Genomic DNA, 19,957 nt, shown 5'->3' on the forward strand with positions numbered 1-19,957 from the left:
CCACCTTGCCCCCAGCAATGCTTCCCCCCCATAGCGTGGGGCAGGAGTGAGCCCTCCTGTTGCTGTCCCATGGGGTCCCACGGCCGTGAGGTGTCACCAGGGAGGAGGTGACGTGCTGAACATCAGCCAGCCCAGATCCACGCGCTTTGCCAAGACACCAACTTTCTTTTGCTATGTTTAAACAGTTCTGAAAGCACTTTCGACCTCAGCAGCCCCATTGCTCTGTAAAGGTACTTCTGAACCACGCTGCACTGCACCAGAGTAATTAAAAGTGAGACTGAAATCTTCCCAGGGAATTCAGAGCAGAGCTAAGGCTGCAGGTCTAACGGACCAATGTGCACTGAGAGAAAGCCCCAATTCCAGCTTCCCCTGTAACCCCATACAACATTATGCAGCCTCACCGTGCCTCAGTTTCCCCACATGTACCCTAAAGGACAGCAACACATCGCTGCTCCCAGCATGCAGCCCTGGGCAGGGGTTGGGCTCCATCATCCCCAGCTCTGCTCCCTGCAAAGGGATCAATGCCGGTCCCACAAGGAGCAGCTGAGACAGTGAGCAGCATCCAGCCCTCCTTTCATTAATTTCTCTTGAATAATTAAACCCTGGGATGTTAATACTTTCTACTTGAAAACTCAAATTGCAGTGTTTGTAATTACTGTTTTATTGGAACATTAAAAATTAAAGGGCATCCCAAGGTTGCCGGCATGGCACAGGATCCTCCTCCCCTTCCCGTGATGTCCTGTGTGCTCCCAGCCCTCCTTTCCCTGCTTCTTTATCCCATGGCAAGCAGTGATGCTGGGGCTCAGGGTCTGTGAGCATTCCCAGCCCTGCAGGAATGGGGTCGTGTCAGCATGAGGACATCCTGATGGGGACCATGGCTTCCAGCATCCCTCAGCGATATTCTGGGAAGGCAAACAGCCATGAAGCCCAAACAGGAGGTGTGCTGTGGCTCTGGCTGGGGAGGAAGAGCCGCTCAGTGCTATTTGCAGCCCAGCCCCGCTGCCCCCCCCGGCCCTGCTGGATGTTCCTCCCCCAGCAGCAGTTCGTGCCACATTTCCGCCCTCACTTCTGTGCAATCTGCAGCGCTGAGCACCAGAGACATCCCTTGGCTCTACTCCCCACCAGCCCACGCTCTTACAGGTTAGGATGCTCTGGTTCCCCAGGCTGGGGTTTGTGCACCCCCCAGAGCCTGTTTGGAGGACACAGCAGGGCTCAGCATCCCTGCATCCCACCAGTCCCACACCGCAGGGACCCACACCGTCCCCACCGTAGGGACACGGGATGGTCCCACACAGTCCCCCACCGGTTCCCATGGCAGCAGGCTCTCCACTGGCTCACCAATTGCCATGGCAACGAGGCTTCCCCCTCCCCATCCACAGCACTGGGGGGTTCGCAGGCCTTCCCATAGCAGCTCCCCCCTGACTGAGGGCATCCCCCCAACTCCCCCAGCAGCAAACAGCGCAACTCCCGCATCCGGCTGAGCGGTTGGACGTGGGCACGGCTCTGCTGCCCAAACAGGGGCCGGATGCTCTCCTAACCCCTCAGGACACAGCACCAATCTTCCCTCCTGCTGCCACCCCCTCACACCCCTCCCCAACACCTTCCTGCTGCTGACAGGTGTGCAGACACTCGGCTCTCTCTCCATGCCGCGTTGCACAGCATCCCTCTGCTCAGAGAAGGAGACAAGCTTTGTAACCATGATGCAAGGCGGATGCAGATGAATTTTATTCTACTGTCCTGCCGAGGATTCTGAGCCAGTCACCAACAAGGAACTACCAGCACCACTGGGCTCCTCGAGGTCTTATTCTCCCGTTCAGCAGCCCTTATACCAGACCTGCCTTGGTGCCAGCCCTGGGGGGAGATGCTGGAGCACAGTGTGTGCTTACCCAGGGCAGCACCTTCCTCTTCTAGGCTGCCCCAGCCAAAGCAGTGGTGATGTTGGGGCCATGGGGGCTGTGCTCCCCACACCCTCCCCATCCCCCGCCATGGGTGGGATTGGACCCTGTGATGGGACTCCAAATCCTATGGGGCTGTGCTTGTGCTCAGGCTGCACAGCTCCGTGCCCTCGGTTTTCATGATGAAGTTAAGATAGCGAGGCTGTTGCTCGGGGTGGAAAGATGATTAACAGCCATCATCCCAATTAAGAGTCTCTAATTGGGATTAATTTGAGAAGTTAATTAAGCGTGGAAATCTGTTGCCTCCCAGATTTCTCTTACCAACCTGTTGCTCCCCAGCCTTCACACCACCAGGAGGGCACGGGGCGCTCCAGGTGAGGACATCACTGCTGGGTTTCTCCATCAGCACTGCTTTGGGTGGCTGTGTATATAGAAATGGTGCCCCAATGGCAGTCAGGCACCTCTCCCTCCACCCTGCGCCCAGCAAGAAGCCTGCAGCTCTTCCTTTTAGTTTCCTCAACATCTCATGAAAATTAATTCCTGCAATTAATGGATTAAATCAACAACCCCCCCCCACGCTCGGTGAGGCTGAGCCAGATGCGCTGTGGCAAAGAGCATGGATGGACATCACCTCTGGGAGGAAGCAAGGACATGGGATGGGGGGAAGTCAGGAGCAGATCAGATGGGTGAGAGCCGCGATGCAATGCTCAGCAAAGCAAAACCCCAACTGGCTGCACCTCTGTGCAAGCTGCAAAGCCCCTACTTGTTTCTTTGAGATGCTGTCAGACGCCTTGAATCCTCAGATGAAAGGAACTGAATTAGGGCAGATTGCAGTTTCCTGCTTTCTGGCTTGTATTTATAGGAAGGCTGAGAAGTCCGGTCGCTGCCTCTCCAAACAGAAGCTGAAAATAAGGACCTCTGTCTAATTTTCCCCCTTTTCCTGGTCCCAGGGCTGGGGATGCTCCATCCCCCCCATAGGTGCTGGGGCAGAAGTTGCATCCTCAGCAGTTCTGCTCCACTTTGCCTGTGGATCATTGGTATTTCTTTGCTTCCCTGGGGAATGGCATTGAATAGGCCTCTATCTCTCCTGAGAAAATATTGATCCAGAGTTTTAATGGCTTTCCATTAACGAGCCACAATGGGTGTCATTGGGATGGATGGCTCCAGCTGATAAGAAAGGGAACGCTCAGCTTCAAAAGGGGCTTTCGCCCCCTCCACAAATTCTGCCAGAAAAAGAAAAATGAAAGAAAAAGAAAAAGATAAAAAAAAAAACAGCCAAAGATTTCGCTGTTCTTTGCACTCAGTTGCTCTGAGGACAGATGTTCAATTTGTTAACTTCCCTCAGGGCTCCGCTTTGCCAAAGGGATGAGGCGAGGAGAGAGCAGATCCAATGCATCGGTGTATTTTGGGAAGTCTTTCTAACTAAAGGGGGAGGGGGGGGAACATCATAAGAAAGGCCTCCCAAAAAGCAAAAAAGGCATGACACGGGGGAGACAGGACTCAATTAAAGCAAGGCCTTGAAATACACGAGCCAGCGGTGCAGAGCGCGGGTCCATTAGGCACTGCTGTCAGGCGGCGTGCCGTGCTTAACGGAGCTGCGTGGCAGCTGAATCCATCACCTGGGGAAATAAACAGCGCTGCTTACATCTTCAGCAGCTCCTTGATCTAGCGATAAACCCGTAAAGGGAAATAAATGGGCTTCTCTTGCCCGGACTGTCCACACCGGGATGCAATTTACCGTTTCACCTGGCTGCTGATAAGCGGGGATCGGGAGGGAAAAGCCGCTTAACGATTTCCTAATAAAGCCCCTGATGAATGGAGCGGCCCTATTCCCTCCGTCCTGGGGTGGCTGGCAGCCCAGATGGCTGCTCCATGCAGCTGGGCAGTGGTAGGACGTGCTGCTGGGCCAACAATGGGAAAATGCTTGGGGACACCTCATCCCAAAGATTGTTCCTGGCTCTCATTTTGGCAAAAAACGTGGGCAATTTGGGCAAAACCCAGGGCTCCTCTCGAAGCCCAGTAGCCCACTGTATGGGGCCGAGGTGCCTGCAGTGGGGGGGAAATAGGATAAATCACAGCACCCCAAAGCCACCCCGCTGCCTCCACGCTGCGTTCAGGGTGAGCAGACCCATCCCCGGGAGCCAGGAACACACTGACATCTCCCCATGGCATTTCCAATTGTTTGATGTTATTCTCAGCCCTGACAGTTTTTCTTTTCCCCCCACCTGCCCCTCCCTAATGGGGATTTATTCTTCGTAATTAGCCGCGGTAATTAGGATCTCTTTCACGTGGCAGCGCTTCGGCTTCCCTTTGCATCTCTTCCACGCTCCTATGTGATAAAACATGAAATTAATGCCTGCGTCATGCTCAGGTCTCCCATCCGGATGGAAAGGAGCACTGCCACAACCATCATCCGAATGGGGCCCCCTGGATCCCACCAGCTCCCCAACATGTCGCTATTTACAGTGACAGCAGCCAAAGTGAGTGAGCCAGCTCCTATTTCAGCTTGGAGAGAACAGCCCTGACAGCAGTAATTGGGGCTGATGGCACCTGGCTGCTGGGAGGTGAAGGCTGGGTTAAAGCATCCCTGCAGAACCTGCAGCGAGGGCTGATGCACTGTGGTTGCTGCCTTAAGAGCTGTCTGCAGCCAGCCGTGGGATCCTGCTCTTGGGATAAAGCAGGTCTTGTTTGGTCCTTGTGGCACTGGGGGCTGAATGACTGGGAGTGTGCTCCTTGCCATGTCCCCAGTGCCCGGCCTGTGCTGCCCCAGCCCTGCAGAAGTGTGGGCAAGCCGCTGCTTTGGCACTAAGATAGAATCAGAATCATTAAATCTTTAAGGCTGGAGAGACCAATAACATCACCCAGTCCAACCCCAACCCCAACCCCTCCCCACTGCGCCCACTGACCACATCCCTCAGTGCCACATCTCCACGGTCCTGGAACACCTCCAGGGACGATGACCTCCCTGGTGCCAATGCAGCACCAGATGAAAGGTGCCAGGGAAAGGCAGGAAGGATTGGTGTTCATCTCTGCAAAGAGAGGCTTCCACAGCTTTTATTTACACACACGCCTGCTGCAAGACACACAGATTACTTAATCAATCCTTTCCCTTGTCGGCATCACCGGCTGCTTGGAGGCTGCCTGCACGACGTCGCGCTGAAGGTGACAAATGGCTCCAGGATAACAGCACTGGCTCTGGGCTGGGGGATGGCAGGAGCAGCGTGGTGCCAAAATGGGGCTGCACTCATCCTGCTTGTGTCCCCCTGCTCTGTCACCCTGAGCCAGGTGGGGACAGTGCTCCCAGGTGACACCATCAGGCTGAGATGAGGGGTTATTCCATGCATAGTAAAAGCGCCCAGTCTGCAGCTCACAGCTGTGTTTTTACTCCCTCCTCAGCAGCAGGAAGGCTGAGCACTGACCCTGCAGCACCACTCCATGAGAACCCCCCAGACCCAACCAATCTGCTCACCACAGGTCCCACTAAGCCAGCAGGACTGCATGCCAGGAGAGGTAACACAAGCAGCACCAAACACTTCTCTAAAAGGAGATGATGAGCTTAAAGAGAAGCTAAAGAAGCGAAGATGCTGCATGGAGCTCTTGGCCTGGAGCTCACCTTCTGTCACAGCTGGTTGGAAAAGCAGGGGCTGCAGTGCTGGGGAGATGCAAGCACAATGCTGCAGTTGCAGCTGCTCTGCCTTACAACTGCCCCCACCTTCACTCCATGCCAGTAACATGCCAGCTGCTGCAACCACCTCCTCCTGCCTCAAACGAGGAGCAGCACCGTGCCACCACCGACACAATGGTGCACAGCACCCTGCCCAGCCCTGAGCCCAGCATCCTTCTGGAGCCCCACGCAGCACTGCTCAGCCCCAGCCTCGTGCTGCAGGCCAAGCCCCTGCTGCATGCACCCATTGCAGCCACTGTCCTCAGGTTTTGCCTTCCCCGGCCAAGGAAGGGTCCCCCCCCAGCACAACCCAATAACTCCTCACAAGAAGGGCTGGGTGGGTTTTTTTTCCCCTTTAATTCACCACTCATTCTGGAAGGGGGGGGGGGGGGGGGCGAGGGGTGGGGGGCGGGGGGAAGGGGGATAGAAAATAAATAAATAAAACAACCTCGGATGCTTCGAGAGAATGAAAACCCTGAAACTGCAGTCTGCTGGTGGCTCATCCCACGGATGGAAGAGGGGAAGGGTGATCCCCTCCGGCTCCATCTCACCGCCACCCCCATCCCAGCGCCGACGCGGTCCAGGTGGGTTCGGATGCGGACGGACGATGCGCCTCAAGAGGAAAATGGAACCGACCATCGGGACGGGGCCGTTCGCAGCCCGGCACCCCCGGCTCGGAGCGCATCCCGTCCTGCCTCCCCAGCTATTGCACGAGCTTTGAGCTAAAGCCACCGGCGGCACATGGCGCGTCACCTCTGAGGGCCCCGAGTCACAAGCAGTCCCTGCACAGAGCCACCTGGCCCTCGCGGTAGTCGCGGCAGGGGCAGAGGCGCCGGTACTTGGTGTTGTGCCCCGCGCAGCTGAAGAGCAGCGGCTCCTTCTGGAGGTAGCACTCGTGAACGTTCTCTGCCACTGCCGGGTAGAGATGGTTCATCTCGTACTCGGTGCTGTCGCAGGTGATGCTGAGCCTGGGAAGGAAGAGAAAGGTGGGGAGGCTGCGGTTCCAGGGCTGGGAGGCTGCCGCGTGCTTCACTAAAGGGTTTCTGGTGCTCAACCTGTCCTTCCAGGAGCGTTCCCAGTGATAAGCCTTGGGTTGGATCTTTGCTGGGTGCAGGATCTGTGAGCTCTGTGCTTGGCACCCTTTGACTCCACGTCAAGCCCCAAACCCCATGCAATCAACCCAAAGACCACCCAAGCCTTGAGTGGACCACAGACCAGACGCCATTCCCTGGAAGCGCACCCAACATCAGTGAATGTCCCAATGTCTCCTGGATCAGCAAAACGGGACACACACCCAAAAAAACCCCAGGAGAAGCAAGAGCTGCCCCTGCTCTGTGCCTCTGTGGCCCCATCAGCCCATCCACGGCTGCCCTGGCTCCAGGGATGGGGGGCACACAGGGAACACAAGCCCCGGCCCTAATTCATCCTATAAAGCTGTCACCAGGGCTCCAATCGCCTGCCTGGCTGGCGTGACGAAAATGGTAATGTTGGCATCTTAATTGTCCGCAGAGCAGCCAGGAGCCTGGTGGCAGATTTATACTCTATTAAAACTTCACCGCTGTGTGTTCGAAATGCAGTTTTCAGAGAGAAAGATGTAAAAAAGACAGAAAGGGAGAGAGAGCGGGCGGGAGGTGGCGAGAAGCGGGGTGGGAGCGGGACGGCAGCAAATGCCATCACTGCTTGTAGAAGCACAGAGCTGCCGGAGCAGGCACGGGGCTGCCGCGGGCACGAGGGGCTATAGGGACAAAGGACACGGGGTGCTGGGGACACAGGACCAACTGCCCAGCCCTGGGGATGGGGGACCCTCCTCCAGCAGCCCCCCCCATGGTGTCACCGCCCCGCTGAGGACACACTCACTGCAGGAACACCTCCTTCTTGTTGAGGAACCTGAAGAAGGTGGGCTCACACACCAGCCCACGCCGGCGGCACGTCTCGGTGCAGGAATGCCGCCCCTCCGACAGCCACACCTGCAGCGAGTCTGCCGGCGGCCAGGCGTGGGGGTCCCGGAGGGCGCTGGGGGACCACACCAGGTGGGTGGCATTGGGAGACAGGGCCAGAGGGCTCGGAGGGCTTTGCATAGCAGGGCTCTGGGCCTTGGCAGGCGGTGGAGGGGATGGCATGGTGCAGAAATCCTGGAAGGGAAGGGAATAGGTCAGCGCTCGAAGGGGAAGGGCGATGCGTAGGGGTGGGGCTCGGCAGGACTCAGCATCCCTGGTGGGGACACCTCACAGCGCCAGCGGTTCCTCCCCAGCATTCCTCCCATTCCTACCCCAGCATAACAGGGACGGTGCCCAACCTGGTGCTGAATGTAGGCGTGGATCCGCTCCAGCATCCCCTCGCAGGTGTACTCGTAAGGCAGGTAAGGGTCCACCTGTGCAGGGGAAGAGCACGGCACTGCAGCAAGACGCAGGCAAAGCCCTGCCCTGCTCCAGCCCTGGCAGCAGCACCTTGAGGCACCGAAGCCCACGGCGTGTTTCCCATCCCATCGCCACCTCAGCACTTGTGCTCCCAAAACACAAAGCCAGGGATGGGATGCATTTCCCATTATCGGTGCATTTCCCACCGCCAACCAAGTGGGTGATGCTCCTGCCCTTCATCCACCATCAGGCAGAGAGACGTGGAGCGAAGTCATTCTGCTCCTGATTGAGTTCATCTCCCTTCCCTAAAAATAGCAGGAACCATGTGAGGGCACTGCGGGGGTCGGACCCCCTGTGGGGCCGGGAGCTCAGCGTGGTGTTCTTTGTTCCTCTTTGGAAGAAAATGAGGACTGCAAGAGCTCTGCAAGCAACAACAGCTTTAAGAGAAAGAGGGTGAAGGATTAAACGGGGTTCAACTCACCTCAATAGGTTCAAATGAAGTCACCTTGCTCCACACCCCAGTTTCCCAAGCAAGCCATTTCTGGGGGCATTTGCCCATCCCCCTGAAGGTGCTGGTGGCCAACATAGGGCTGTGGGGACCATGGAGCAAATGTGTCCCCCGCAGCCCCGTGTTCCTACCTGCTATTTATGCAGAGCCAGCAGCACTTCAACAACCAGTGTATTTATAGCATGGGTTACGAAACACTGCTGGTCCTCACCCGCTCTTCCACATCACACCTCCTTCCCGAGAGCTGCCCTTGTGTCCTGCTGTCGAAATCAGCTCCCCCAAAGCATCCCCAAACCCCGCAGCCTCCCCAACCCCCGTAGTATCACCAAACCCCCCCCAGCATCCCCAACTTCACAGCGTCACCAAACCCTGCAGCATCACCATCCCCACGTCTCCTCTACCCCCTATGGGACAGGCTGGGCAGGTCCTGGAGCCCTCCTTCCCCTCTGCATCTCTGCAGAGCTCTACACAAAGGGTGGATGATAAGTAAAAAATACCCCAGATAGTTCATCCTGAAAACACTGCTGCTTCTATTTTCTGCACCTCCAAAATAGCTGTCTCCTTTGAAGTACCTGTCAGAGCCAAGCTCCAAAGGATCAGCCTGCCAACAAGATCCCTCTAAGCATCTCTCCACCATAAATATCCCACCTGAGATCTCAGCAAGGCTGGAAATCGCAGCTGCTCTGTCTCATTACAGGTGTGCAGTGTAATTGGTACTGACACCGTGACAGGCACTGATGCTGCTCAGTTAACCAGGGCCAGGTCTTGCAGCTCTGGGGCTGCAACGCTCAGCCTCTCACCCCTGTGCTCACAACAGCAGTGCTGGGGGGGCTTTGCACAGGGTGATGCTCTGCCATTTTCTTGCACAGGGATTTCGCAACCCTCTCCTGCATGCATCAGTGGGGAACGCAGTGCAAAGCGCAAAGGTGCTTTGGGTTTCTTTACAGACCCCACCGGGTATCCCAGAACTGCCTCCCTTGTTCCAAAGGAGAAGGAAGAGAAAAAATCCCTAAGTAATGAGCAGAAAAATAATGCAATTGCCAGCTGCCCCCTGGCAGCAGGCTGGGAGCACTTGAACCAGCTATTTTCGCTGTGATGTTTAATACGCCACTCTTTCAAGCATAGGCTGAAATGTATAATTTTCCATTATATTCCTGTACGTTTGACTTTAATATAATGATGCCTTCTCCCTTCGCTACACCAGAATATTGGGTCTGTTAAATGGCTTGTGCTGGGACAAATGGAAAGAGCTGAAGGCCGAGAAATGACTGTGCCTGAAAAGCTCTCTGCTCCTCTCACCCCAACCTCCGGCAAAGAGCTGCAATTCATGGCTGGCACAACAGCAGGGGGTGGCACTCCACCCTCCTGAAAGTGCTCAGCTGAGATTTGCCTTGAAGGTGCAAAGCCAAAGGTGCGTGGTTAGTGACTTCTCAGTGGCATGGTGAAAAGGGAAGAAGGGAAAAGGGGAGAGGAGAGGAAAAGGGGGAAAGGGGGAGGAAAAAAGGGGAGGGGAGAGGAAATGGGAAAAAGGAAAAGGGGAAAAGGGAAAAGGAGGAGAGGAAAAGGGAAAATGGTAAAAAAGAAAAAGGGGGGAGGAAAGGAAAAGGGGGGAAGGGGGGAAGGAGAAAAGGGGGAAAAGGGAAAAAGGGGAGAGGAGAGGAAAATGAAAAGGGAAAAGGGAAGGGGAAACTGAAGAGGAAGAAAAGAAAGGAAAAGGAAAAGAGTAAAACCAGTTTCAGGTCAGTTTTTAATTCCCAATGTTTCCCAGCAAGGAGAAAAATGCTTTGTTTCAGGTCAGGCAATCTGTTTGGTTTGGTGAGGCAAAGGGAAATGCATCATTTCAGATAGAAGTCTCCCTAGCAGGGCATTTCCAAACAAAGACACGCAGATGGGAAACAAAAACACATTATTTCATTTCAGTAATGGTGAAATGCAATGTTTGGAGCGAAAGAAATAAATGGATGGTGATTATTCCAAAGGAGAGATTTGCCAAACAGTCTGAAAACACAACGCCCTGTTTTGCTGTAGGAAAAAAAAGGAGGCAGAAAGCAGTTCCTCCCACCTGGCTGAGCGCTGAGCTGCCCGTTCCCACCGCCCATCAGCTGTTCTCATTTCCTGCTGTAACTAACAGCATTTTAAAGACAAGATACCGAGGGATTCCCAAAGCCAAAGCCCATAATGGGGCTTTTAAAGCTGTAAGGTTGGTCAACTTTTAGTCTTAATAGCCCTGACAGCATCTCTAATACAGATATCTGTGTTAAAAACAAACAGGCAGTTGCTGACACTTGCTCCGCTCGCCCCCTGCTCTGCTTGCAGAGGATATATGGATCACCTTTAAAAAAGCAAAGGGCAGAGGGGAGCGCTGGGCACCCCAGTGCACCTCTTGTTGGATGGGAACATCTCCCTGCAGAGCTGTTACAGCACACTGCTCTGGGTTGTATTCATTTGGGGTGAATTCAGGCTTGCAGCCCCTGGCAGCCCCTACAGGGGCATGGCCAGCAGCAGCAAGGCAATGGGGATCCTCCAAAACAAAGGGTCTGGAGGGCTTCCCCGCTCCATGCAGACATCATTCAATAGACCATGAAGCCATATTTCCAGCACAGGTGCCACACTGCAAAGCAGAATGAAAACCCCACAGCCGTGCACCCTCAGCATGGTGCCACCTTCTCTGTGCTGCTGCCTCATCTCCGCTCCCCCCCTTCCTGCCACGCTCAGCGACGTAGGAGATGCTAATTAAGGAAGGGAGGAAGGATGTGTTGTGACTGCACCACAACTGCATTTGTATGAGCAGCTGACGTGGGAACGGGGAGAACTCCGGAGACGGAGCTGATCAGCCCGCAGCACAACTTCCTCACAGCCCTTTTCCTTCTCTTACCTTTCCTTTTTTAACAGCAGAGACCACGGCTGGGCACCTACATGACAGCCACGTTCCCTCACTGCACTGCTGCTCGGTGACGCGCTCACCCCAACAGCATTACCACCCCAAAACTTGCGCACCGCTGTCATGGTGAGGGGACGGCTCATCCCGAGCGCAGCAAAGTGGAGGTGAGTGCCGTTCTCACCTCGGCACGGCACGGCACAGAGGCTCATTTCGGGCAGCCCTTCTCACCTGGGTCCTCAGGATTGTTTTGATAGCAGCTTCAAACTCCTCGGAGTTATTGTAGTCGACAGTCCACACGTGTGGCTTCCCGATGAAGTCCTCGGCGTACGGGTGCTGGGAGGACACCTATAACACGGCTCAGGAGCTGTTGGTTTGCAGTCACTGCTGCCTGGCACCCCAACCCCAGCAGCAGAGGGGAGCAGACTGCAGCAGCTCAACTGCAGACATTTGGTATTGAACAGCCACGCAGAGGGATGTGCCCAAAAAGGAACACCCCCTCCAAGCACAGCTGCAGCCTCCGGCCATGAAACTGCTGCAGATGGGGATGCTCCGCTCCCAGCTCCATCCCCAGCTGCATCATTCAGGTAACCACAACCTGAACTGGGCAAACCACCCAGAATGGCAGAGCTGTGTGAAAGTACCACATCACAGCTCCAGAAACCAGAGAAAATCCATCGCTGCTGAAGGCACAGAGGGGTCGGCCATGGGAGAAGGCAGTGCTGGAAGGTGCATCACCCCAGTGCTGTGTCAGTGCCCCACCACCCACCTCTCACCGGGCAGTTCGGGAGGAAATCACCCCTTTTTGGTAAACCAAATGCTGCTTCACACTGCTTCACACTTCAAACCAGCTTCACACTGCTAAAAGGCAGTTAGAGCCCTGGGGGCCTGGCTTGGGGCAGGAGGAGAGAGGATGCTGAGCTGTCTCGGAAGGCACCACAAAGCAGGAGAACCTGCTAGGAGCAGAGCCATGCATGCTTTTTGTTTTGTCCTGCTTGCTCTCCTTTCCCATTTGTAGCCAGCAGTGACCACCTCCTCCCATCCTCCACATGAGCACCCCAGGGCACTCCAGAACCCTGGGAGCCTTTGGGGACAGTGTGGCACAGCCCAGCCGAGCTCAGGCAGTGAGCACTGTGCCGCATTATCCACTTCATTAATAATAAAAGAGACAATTTTCTCAACCTTTTAACTTTTAAAGAGCTCCTGCTTCGCTTAGATTGAATTCCCAGCAATGGGAAAGCCTGGGAGGGGTGTCATACAAAAATGCAATGGGCTGAGGGGGCTCAGGCCACCAGCAGAACACCAGCCCTTGTTCCAGGAGGAATGCACATGGATCAACACAGTGGGAAGGGAATGAGCACTGGATTCTGGGGGGGGGTCTGTGAGCATCCCTGCATCGCTCTCTTCTCTGCAACCCACAGCAGAGCCCCTTCCATCCAACAGGTGCCTGTTGGGATGATACATTCACATGTTGGGATTTGGACAGAATCTCTCCAAAGATCTCAGCTGGGCTCTTTTTCCCCCCACCGAGCACTTGCCTCTCTGGAGGTGGGCTTCCCACGGAAGAACTCATGGTTGAGGGAGCTGTGGGGGGGGTTGAAGCGCGCCTGCAGGAACACACAGCCGTTGGCGATGGCCTCCAGTGGGGCCGGACCCTCATAGGGGAACCCAAAGCCGATGAAGAGCTGTGGGGAGCAAACCCAGGCTGGTGATGCGGAGCTGTAGACCCATCAGTCCCCAGCCCCGTAGGACAGGCTCCAAATCACCCACCAGCATCTCCCAGCCCCATAGGAAAGGCTCCCAATGACCCAACAGCATCCCCTGTGCTGCTCTGTGCAGCAAGCCACTGCAGCAGCTCCATGCAGCTCAACATCCCATAACTTAAACGTGCTCAGAACCTACTCCACGTCAGAGGGATGCTCTGCAACTCACAGCCCAGTGGGGTGCTCACAGCCGTGGAAGCTGCAATGTTCACCCATAGCTACCAGCATCACACCCACCCTGCAGGAAGAAGCTCCCATGCCCCCATAAGGAGGAGAGCATCCCACCTTCGCCTTCCTCAGCAGCTGCTGGAACTCGTGCTGTGGCAGCAGCCCGTGGTTCTTGACAAAGGCTGGCACCTCTGGTGGCCGCTGCGTCTCGTAGTACACAGTGCCATGGATCTCCATGTACTTGTTGAGGATGGCCAGGAATTTCTCCTTGCCCTGCAGAAGGAAGCAGCACCCTGTTGCTAGCATTAGGGCTACAGGCTGCTGGACTGCAGCATGCAGGGTGCAGGGGGTTTGCAAACCAGGGCTCGTTAACAGTCCCACATCCCACCTAGCAAGTCCCTAGGATGCTCTTACTCAGGTTTAATCCTCCTGCCTGTTTTATTACCTGGAAAATCAAGGGGGTTACCATTTTTCTTCTTGGGAGGCTTTTGCTCTCCAAAGCAGCCTTCCATTTTAACAATTTCTCTATTGCTCTTTTCTTTTTTTATTATTTTGCTTGGAAACACACAAACGGGCCGTGCTTTGGATGCTGTATTTTCAGTTTATTCTGGCCCCTAAAGAGCAGACTGGGAGGGAAGGAGGAGGTATAAATGAGGAACTTGGGAGAGCTGCACACACTGCCTTAAGGCCTCTTTGAGCGCTGTATTTCTACACTCAGCCACATATCCCAGACTTCTCTAAGGCTATCAGCCAGATCTGCATACAGAGCAAAGAAGTCAAGTAGGGCTGTGGGGTGCCACTGTGGCCATGGGTATGGCAACACCCAACTGGGCACTGTTCTGATAGCGATTCCCTCATGCAAAGGACTTGGGGAGATGACAATAAAACGCTGCTGAGCATTGCTGGTGGGGAGAACCAGCCCTAAAGGAAACCCCAATGCACAGTGTGGGGAAATAGGTGTAATTCATGACTTCTGGCTAAAAGGGGCAAACGTTTGCAGCGCTACGGCAGGAAAATGTTCATTTTAACTCTCCTGAGTTCCTCCCCAAATTGAGCTAACCAAGATGGAGTGCATCCTGGCCTGCACATCTGGCAAGCAGAGCACAGTCAGGGAGGGCAGACCTTGGGGTGCTGAGCCCCCCCAAGAGGCAAACCTAAGGTTATAACACGATGGGTGCAGCACCATACCTGCAGCTGGAGCATCGCCATGGAGCACCAAGGGAGAAAAAAGAAACGAAAGGGTTAGCTGTTTCCTTTTATCCCCTGGAATGGCAACGTATGGATGAGAATGAGAGACGCCCTCTATGTATGGGACCAGGACATGCTGGGAGCTCCGGCGCCCGCAGTCACCCACCTTCCAGATGCTGGCCTCCTTCCCGTACACCACCGCCATGCTGCCCACTTTGTTGGATTTGATGCGCTGCCGCTCGGTTTGGTTGAGCTCCTCCGACACGAAGCCCATGAAGGAATTGTCCGGGGTGTGCGCTGCGGACACCAAGAACAGATGGACACAGCTGGGACCGCGGCTCCAGAGCTTGGAGGAGAGGCGGTGTGAAACGCCAGCAGAGCGCCTGAGCCCACAGTAATGGCCCCGCTGCGTCCCTATGGCCGTGCTTACGGAACATGGTCATGAACTGGGAGGGGTGCAGGTTCCAGTAGCCCCAGTTGGTGCGGAAGCCGCGCAGCGTGGCGTATTCCTCGTGGTTGTAGGCTGGCTCCGTCCCGAAGGTATCTATGACACGAACGCGGCACCTGGGAGAGGAGACAGAACCCCATCACGTCCCCGTGCCCTAAATGAGCGGTTTCCCATTGCAGGGCTTTCATCCCCCTGGTGGTTTCCACAACAACGCATCTCCTGAAGGCTCGCTAATGCATCTCCCAACATCCCAGGACTGCTGAGGCAGGCATTACCAGCATGAGAGCGAGGAGAAAAGGGTAACATCAAACCAGAGAGGGGGAAAAAAAAACAAAACCAACAAGCTGAATGCGAGAGCAAATGCATTTATAATAAAAGCAATAACATTGCCTGTCATTTTTCTCCCTAATAAAATTGTGCAGGATAGTGGAAGAGATGGGAGAAAACATAATAAATAGCAGGACTATCAGCACTAAATTAAATCGCATATTTTCCTGGCTGCTGATATACCAGGGGATGCTGACATTTGTCATGGTGCTGAAGGAGCCGGCGCCGGGGCTCTGCCTCTTGCAGGCATCAAAGGCTCCCACTGCCACGGTAGGGTGGCAACCTCTGCTCACCCGTTGTCCTTTGAGGTCATCAGGACCTGCCTTTGCTTGCTAATTAAGGAAAAGGAGAGCGTGAGAAAGAAGTGGTGTTCTCACCTGTATTTCTTAAAGGAGAGCCCCATGTGCTGCTTCATCTGCTGGAGGCCGTGGTAGTCGGTGTAGATCAGGTCAAAAGGCAAAGGGTTTGTCAAGGGGCAGTTTCCTCGGCCTGGAGGCACCCCTAAGTTGCTGGAGGGAAGCAGGAGGCACCGATCAGCTCTGTAGAACACGTGCTCATGTCCCCGATGGGTGCTTTGGAGGGGTCATCAGGCAGCCCCATGGACTCCGCATTGTCTTCGTGCCTTGGGGACACAGGGACAGCCTTGCCCCAAATATGTGCCCACAGACAGAGCTCCCACATGGGCAGGGGTTCCTCCTCTGGTGCTTGGGGGGCACAGGGAACACCTCTCCGTTCCATTTGCCCGTGGCTGTGGGGCATATTTACTCATATTTCCAGCTTTGTCCCAGAGAAGCTGTGGATGCCCCATCCCAGGTAGGATGGGGCCATGGGCAGCCTGACCAGGTTCCTGCTCTAGTGGTTGGCAGCCCTGTCCATGGCACGAGGGTTGGATGATCTTTGAGGTCCCTTCCAACCCAACCCAAGCCATTCTGTGTTCCTATGACGATTCTGTGATTTTGTCCCATTAATGACATATCCTAATAAAGCCAGAACAGTCAGACTGTGGGCCTCATTCATTGCCTTTGCCTGGAATTCTTAGTCAGCTCCTTCAAATAACCCTTCTCAGCCCCTTTTCTCTCCTGCAGCGGATAAAGTGCATTATGAAAACCCAGATAAACTGGATCGACCACAATCTCTTTATCAAGATCATCGGTTACCTTGCCCCAACACGCAGCGTGATTAATCTGGCACGGTGCACGGCTGGTAAACCAGCAGCATGCCTCCTTCCCTTTTCAATTACCTCTGTGAACTGATGGATCGCTCTCCCCAAAGCTGTTCCATTAAGTGCACTACTGATGTCAGCCTGACAGCCCATCTGCTTGTCTGGACTACATTTCCTCCTTCTCAGGAAAGAAAAAAATGTGACACCTTCCAATTCCAGCAGGTTTCCCAAAAACCCTTGCTACATGTACTTGTGATTTCAGCCCAGCAGTTTGCTCAGAAATACAAATGGCCCATCCCTCAGTTTCAGTATTCCTGCATCTTTTTTTTCCTTCTAGATGTGAACTCCTCAATTATTGCACAACAGCAGCACAGAGAACCCGGATTCCGGCCCCAAGCTGTTAGCCCCAAGATGCTCCAGTGAACAGCAGCCTGGTCTGCTGGTTGGTGACCCTGCACATAGCAGGGGGTTGGAACTGGATGAGCACTGTGGTCCTTTGCAACCCAGGCCATTGTATCTTGGCCCCAAGATGCTGGCCCCATTTGGTGTGGGTCGGCTCTACCCACCTATCCTTGTAGGTATTTCCTCATTTCTTAGGAATGAAAGACACTGGGGACAAAGACCTGTGGTTGGTGCAATGGGAAGATCCCTCCTCCAGCCCTATCCCAGCCTGGGATCAGCAGACCAAGGGTGATCCCAAGCCCCCAGGAGGAGAACAAGCCATCATGGAACCATACCATGGGACCACACCACTGACCAAAGCCAGGGTGAGCACACATTTTCAATTCAAGGCAAAGAGCTGCGTCTGCAGCTGCTTCAGTGCTCCTGTCACAAGGAATATCAGCGCCAGCTCTGGGCAGAGCGGCCGGGTCAGCCGCAGGGGAAACAAGCTGCAGTTTTGTCACTTCTATGGGCAATTTTAGATGACACAGCAGATTGAGGAGATGGCAGGAATAGAAAGGCTCTCACCTCCGAGAGCTACCCCAATGAGATAAACAGGGCAGCGAGGAGACCCAGCCCTCTGGGGGACAGAGGTGGCTGCTCTCAGTGGTAGCAGGTGGGAGAAGGGGGCTTTTTAAGCCACTGAAGATGCCCAGGATGTTATAGAGATACAATAATAAGCTCCACATTGGCTCACATACACTCCGTTTTTCCCTCGGGCACCAGCAATGTGCTCAGCCCCACCACCTGCCAGCTCTCCCCATCTTTTTGCATCCCTCGTGCTCCCAGCATCAAGTCTGTGTTTTTCAAGCAGAGCTTCTCTCTCTCTCCTGTTTACTTCTCCTTCCTAAACATTTTGTAACTGCTGATTTTAATATTCTAATCATGCAAATCCGTTTTGCAGCTCCTGGGCGGTGGGATTTTTTCCCCTTTCCTCCTTATTTAAACATCCTTTATTCGAGCTTTCATCATTTGCCAGTTAAGCCAACTAATTTTCTCCTAAGCCCAATTTCACCCATGGTTGGAGTGAGATTTCCATGATTTTCCCCACACCGTGTCCTATTAACGACGCTTGAAATTAGGCAAATAGAACTGACGAGAGCAAATGCCTCTTTTTCAGTGAGCATTTCTGAGAGATGCTCAGCCCCAGCACCACACCTGGAGGAAAACCCCCCCCCGGTGGGACCCTGCAGCCTGCAGTGCTGCCCACATCCCATCCCCACAGCTCAGCTCCGCTCCCCCCGGTGCCAGCAGATGCGAGCCCAGCTCCTCTCTGCCAGCTGCCTCCACCAGCTGTGCCCACTCCAGAATAAATCTAGAGCAGCTCCTTGTCCTGCTATTTTCCCCTTGTAAATGCTTGAATCAACCAAGGGGACGCATTCCCTTCCTGAGCATGGGGTAGGCTCTCTGAATTCAGATGATTGCAGGCTTATCTTTACATCCCATTGACCTATTTTCGAATTAACCCCACCTTTCCTTCCAGGATGGGAGGGAATGGCCTTAACTTGTGCCTGGGGAGGTTCAGGTTGGGTATTAAGAAAAATTTCTTCTCTGAAAAAGTGGTGATGCTTTGGCACAGCTGCCCATGGCAGTGGGGGAGTCACCATCCCTGGGGGTGTTCGAGAACTATGGAGATGTGGCACTGGGGGATGTGGTCAGTGGGCACAGTGGAGCTGGATTGGTAGTTGGACTGGATGACATTCATGGTCTTTCCAACCTTAATGACTCTATGATTCAATATTCAACAAAACCCATCTAAACTCCGCAGTGGTTAATAAGGTTATCATAACCTCTCCATGATTAAAGCAGAACTTTCTGCAGTGGCACCGAAGCCAGCCAGCGAGTCCTCATTTGGCTACAAAATAAACATATTTCACGAAGGAGTGCAATTTAACAGCTCAGTAATTCGTGCTAATTTATGCACCTTCCTCCCCTACAGGATGAAGCCCTCAGAGGTGGTGGAGATCCCTCCCCATCGCTCCTCACCCTCATCCCCACTCCTTGCCTGGCACATCTCCGAGCCACCCCTCGTTGCTGCTGGAATTAAAGGGGGTTAACGGGAGTTAACTGGAATTAACTGGAGTTGACTGCCCTTGACTCAAGTTAACTGGAGTTGACTTCCTGGATGGAAGAGGCTGGAGGGAGTCAGGAGAGGACCTGGGCAGAGCTGAGCCCCAGAGATACGCTGGGGGTGCCGTGCCAAGCTAAATGAACCACAGGAATGACCTGCCTTTGGAAACATGCTGCCAATGAAAGGGGCTCCTTCTGGTTGGAAATTCAACAAAGAATGAAGAACCTTCCCAGGAAAGACGAAGAACTGCCTGGGCTAGGGGGGCAGCAGGAGCTCTGGTGCTGGCAGTGCCTGGGCAGAGCCCGCTGCCTCTTGCTGCCCCAGCTCAACCACAGCACCCACAACCAGGGCCACTGCTGGCCCTCTGCGTGATGCCAGCACTGCGTCTGCCAACTGGAGAGGGACGGTGATGCCTGCAGCCTGGGCTCTGCGCTGGCTTTCATGCGAACAGATGCGAGACAGAAAGATGGCTTTAGCTGCCAGAAAATAATTAGAAACGCCTTCAGCTGGACATCGCGTTTCCATTCGAATGGCCCTTTTTGCAGCCTGAGTACACCTCAGCGGCGGTGGAAAGCGCAGGAAAATAGCAGCTCTAATTACGTGTATGGCAGGCAGTGAGGTGGGAGCGGCAGCTTCGGCCGTGGGATGTGGTTCTGGGGCTGAGCAGAGCTTCATGCCATGCTGTGCCCCACATGGGACGCCCCTCGCCCGCACCCCAGGGCTGGCAGCACAGAGCGAGCACATGGCTAGAATTAAATGCCTTGCCAAGGCCCATATTATGAGCCCAGGACTTGACACCGGAGCAATTAAGCTCCGAGAACACTTCGTAAAGCGCTGACCCCACGAGGCATCAAATCCCGTTTTCTTCGACTTTCTGTCCTGCCTTATGAGCAGTTAATTTCAAGGGGGCGATTTCAAAGAGCACCTTTCAGCGCCTCCGAGATCGATGCTCCCCGTCGCTCCCATTCTCCTCCCCTGCAATCCCTACGTGCAGCCGGCGATGCTGACGTGATGACAGCCACCATCATCGCATCACATCACATCCCACCAGCAGCTGCATTTAGGATGGGGCGGGAGCCCACTGTCT

The 19,957-nt window shown here is 54.5% G+C and overlaps 1 protein-coding gene across 17 annotated transcripts in view; it reads right to left on the reverse strand.

The window, feature by feature from the left end:
• Positions 1-1,710: 1,710 nt before the first annotated feature.
• Positions 1,711-19,957, reverse strand: part of MGAT5B (alpha-1,6-mannosylglycoprotein 6-beta-N-acetylglucosaminyltransferase B) — a 59,420-nt gene continuing 41,173 nt past the window's right edge. For 7 of the 17 annotated variants that reach the window (XM_046902116.1, XM_040649655.2, XM_015295283.4 and 4 more), the window contains 9 exons: positions 15,574-15,705; positions 14,852-14,985; positions 14,588-14,718; positions 13,351-13,512; positions 12,841-12,987; positions 11,534-11,650; positions 7,856-7,930; positions 7,417-7,691; positions 1,711-6,527 (listed from right to left, as the gene is read on the reverse strand). In XM_046902116.1, coding sequence (XP_046758072.1) covers positions 6,329-6,527; positions 7,417-7,691; positions 7,856-7,930; positions 11,534-11,650; positions 12,841-12,987; positions 13,351-13,512; positions 14,588-14,718; positions 14,852-14,985; positions 15,574-15,705 — 1,372 coding nt within the window. In that variant the 3' untranslated portion in view covers positions 1,711-6,328. Of the gene's footprint in view, positions 6,528-7,416; positions 7,692-7,855; positions 8,507-11,533; positions 11,651-12,840; positions 12,988-13,350; positions 13,513-14,587; positions 14,719-14,851; positions 14,986-15,573; positions 15,706-19,957 lie in introns of those variants that run through there. The other 10 variants (XM_040649656.2, XM_015295284.4, XR_005840688.2 and 7 more) reach the window with 9 other exon arrangements.

The sequence above is a fragment of the Gallus gallus genome, chromosome 18 (genome assembly GCF_016699485.2).
Source record: "Gallus gallus isolate bGalGal1 chromosome 18, bGalGal1.mat.broiler.GRCg7b, whole genome shotgun sequence".
NCBI lineage: Eukaryota > Metazoa > Chordata > Aves > Galliformes > Phasianidae > Gallus > Gallus gallus.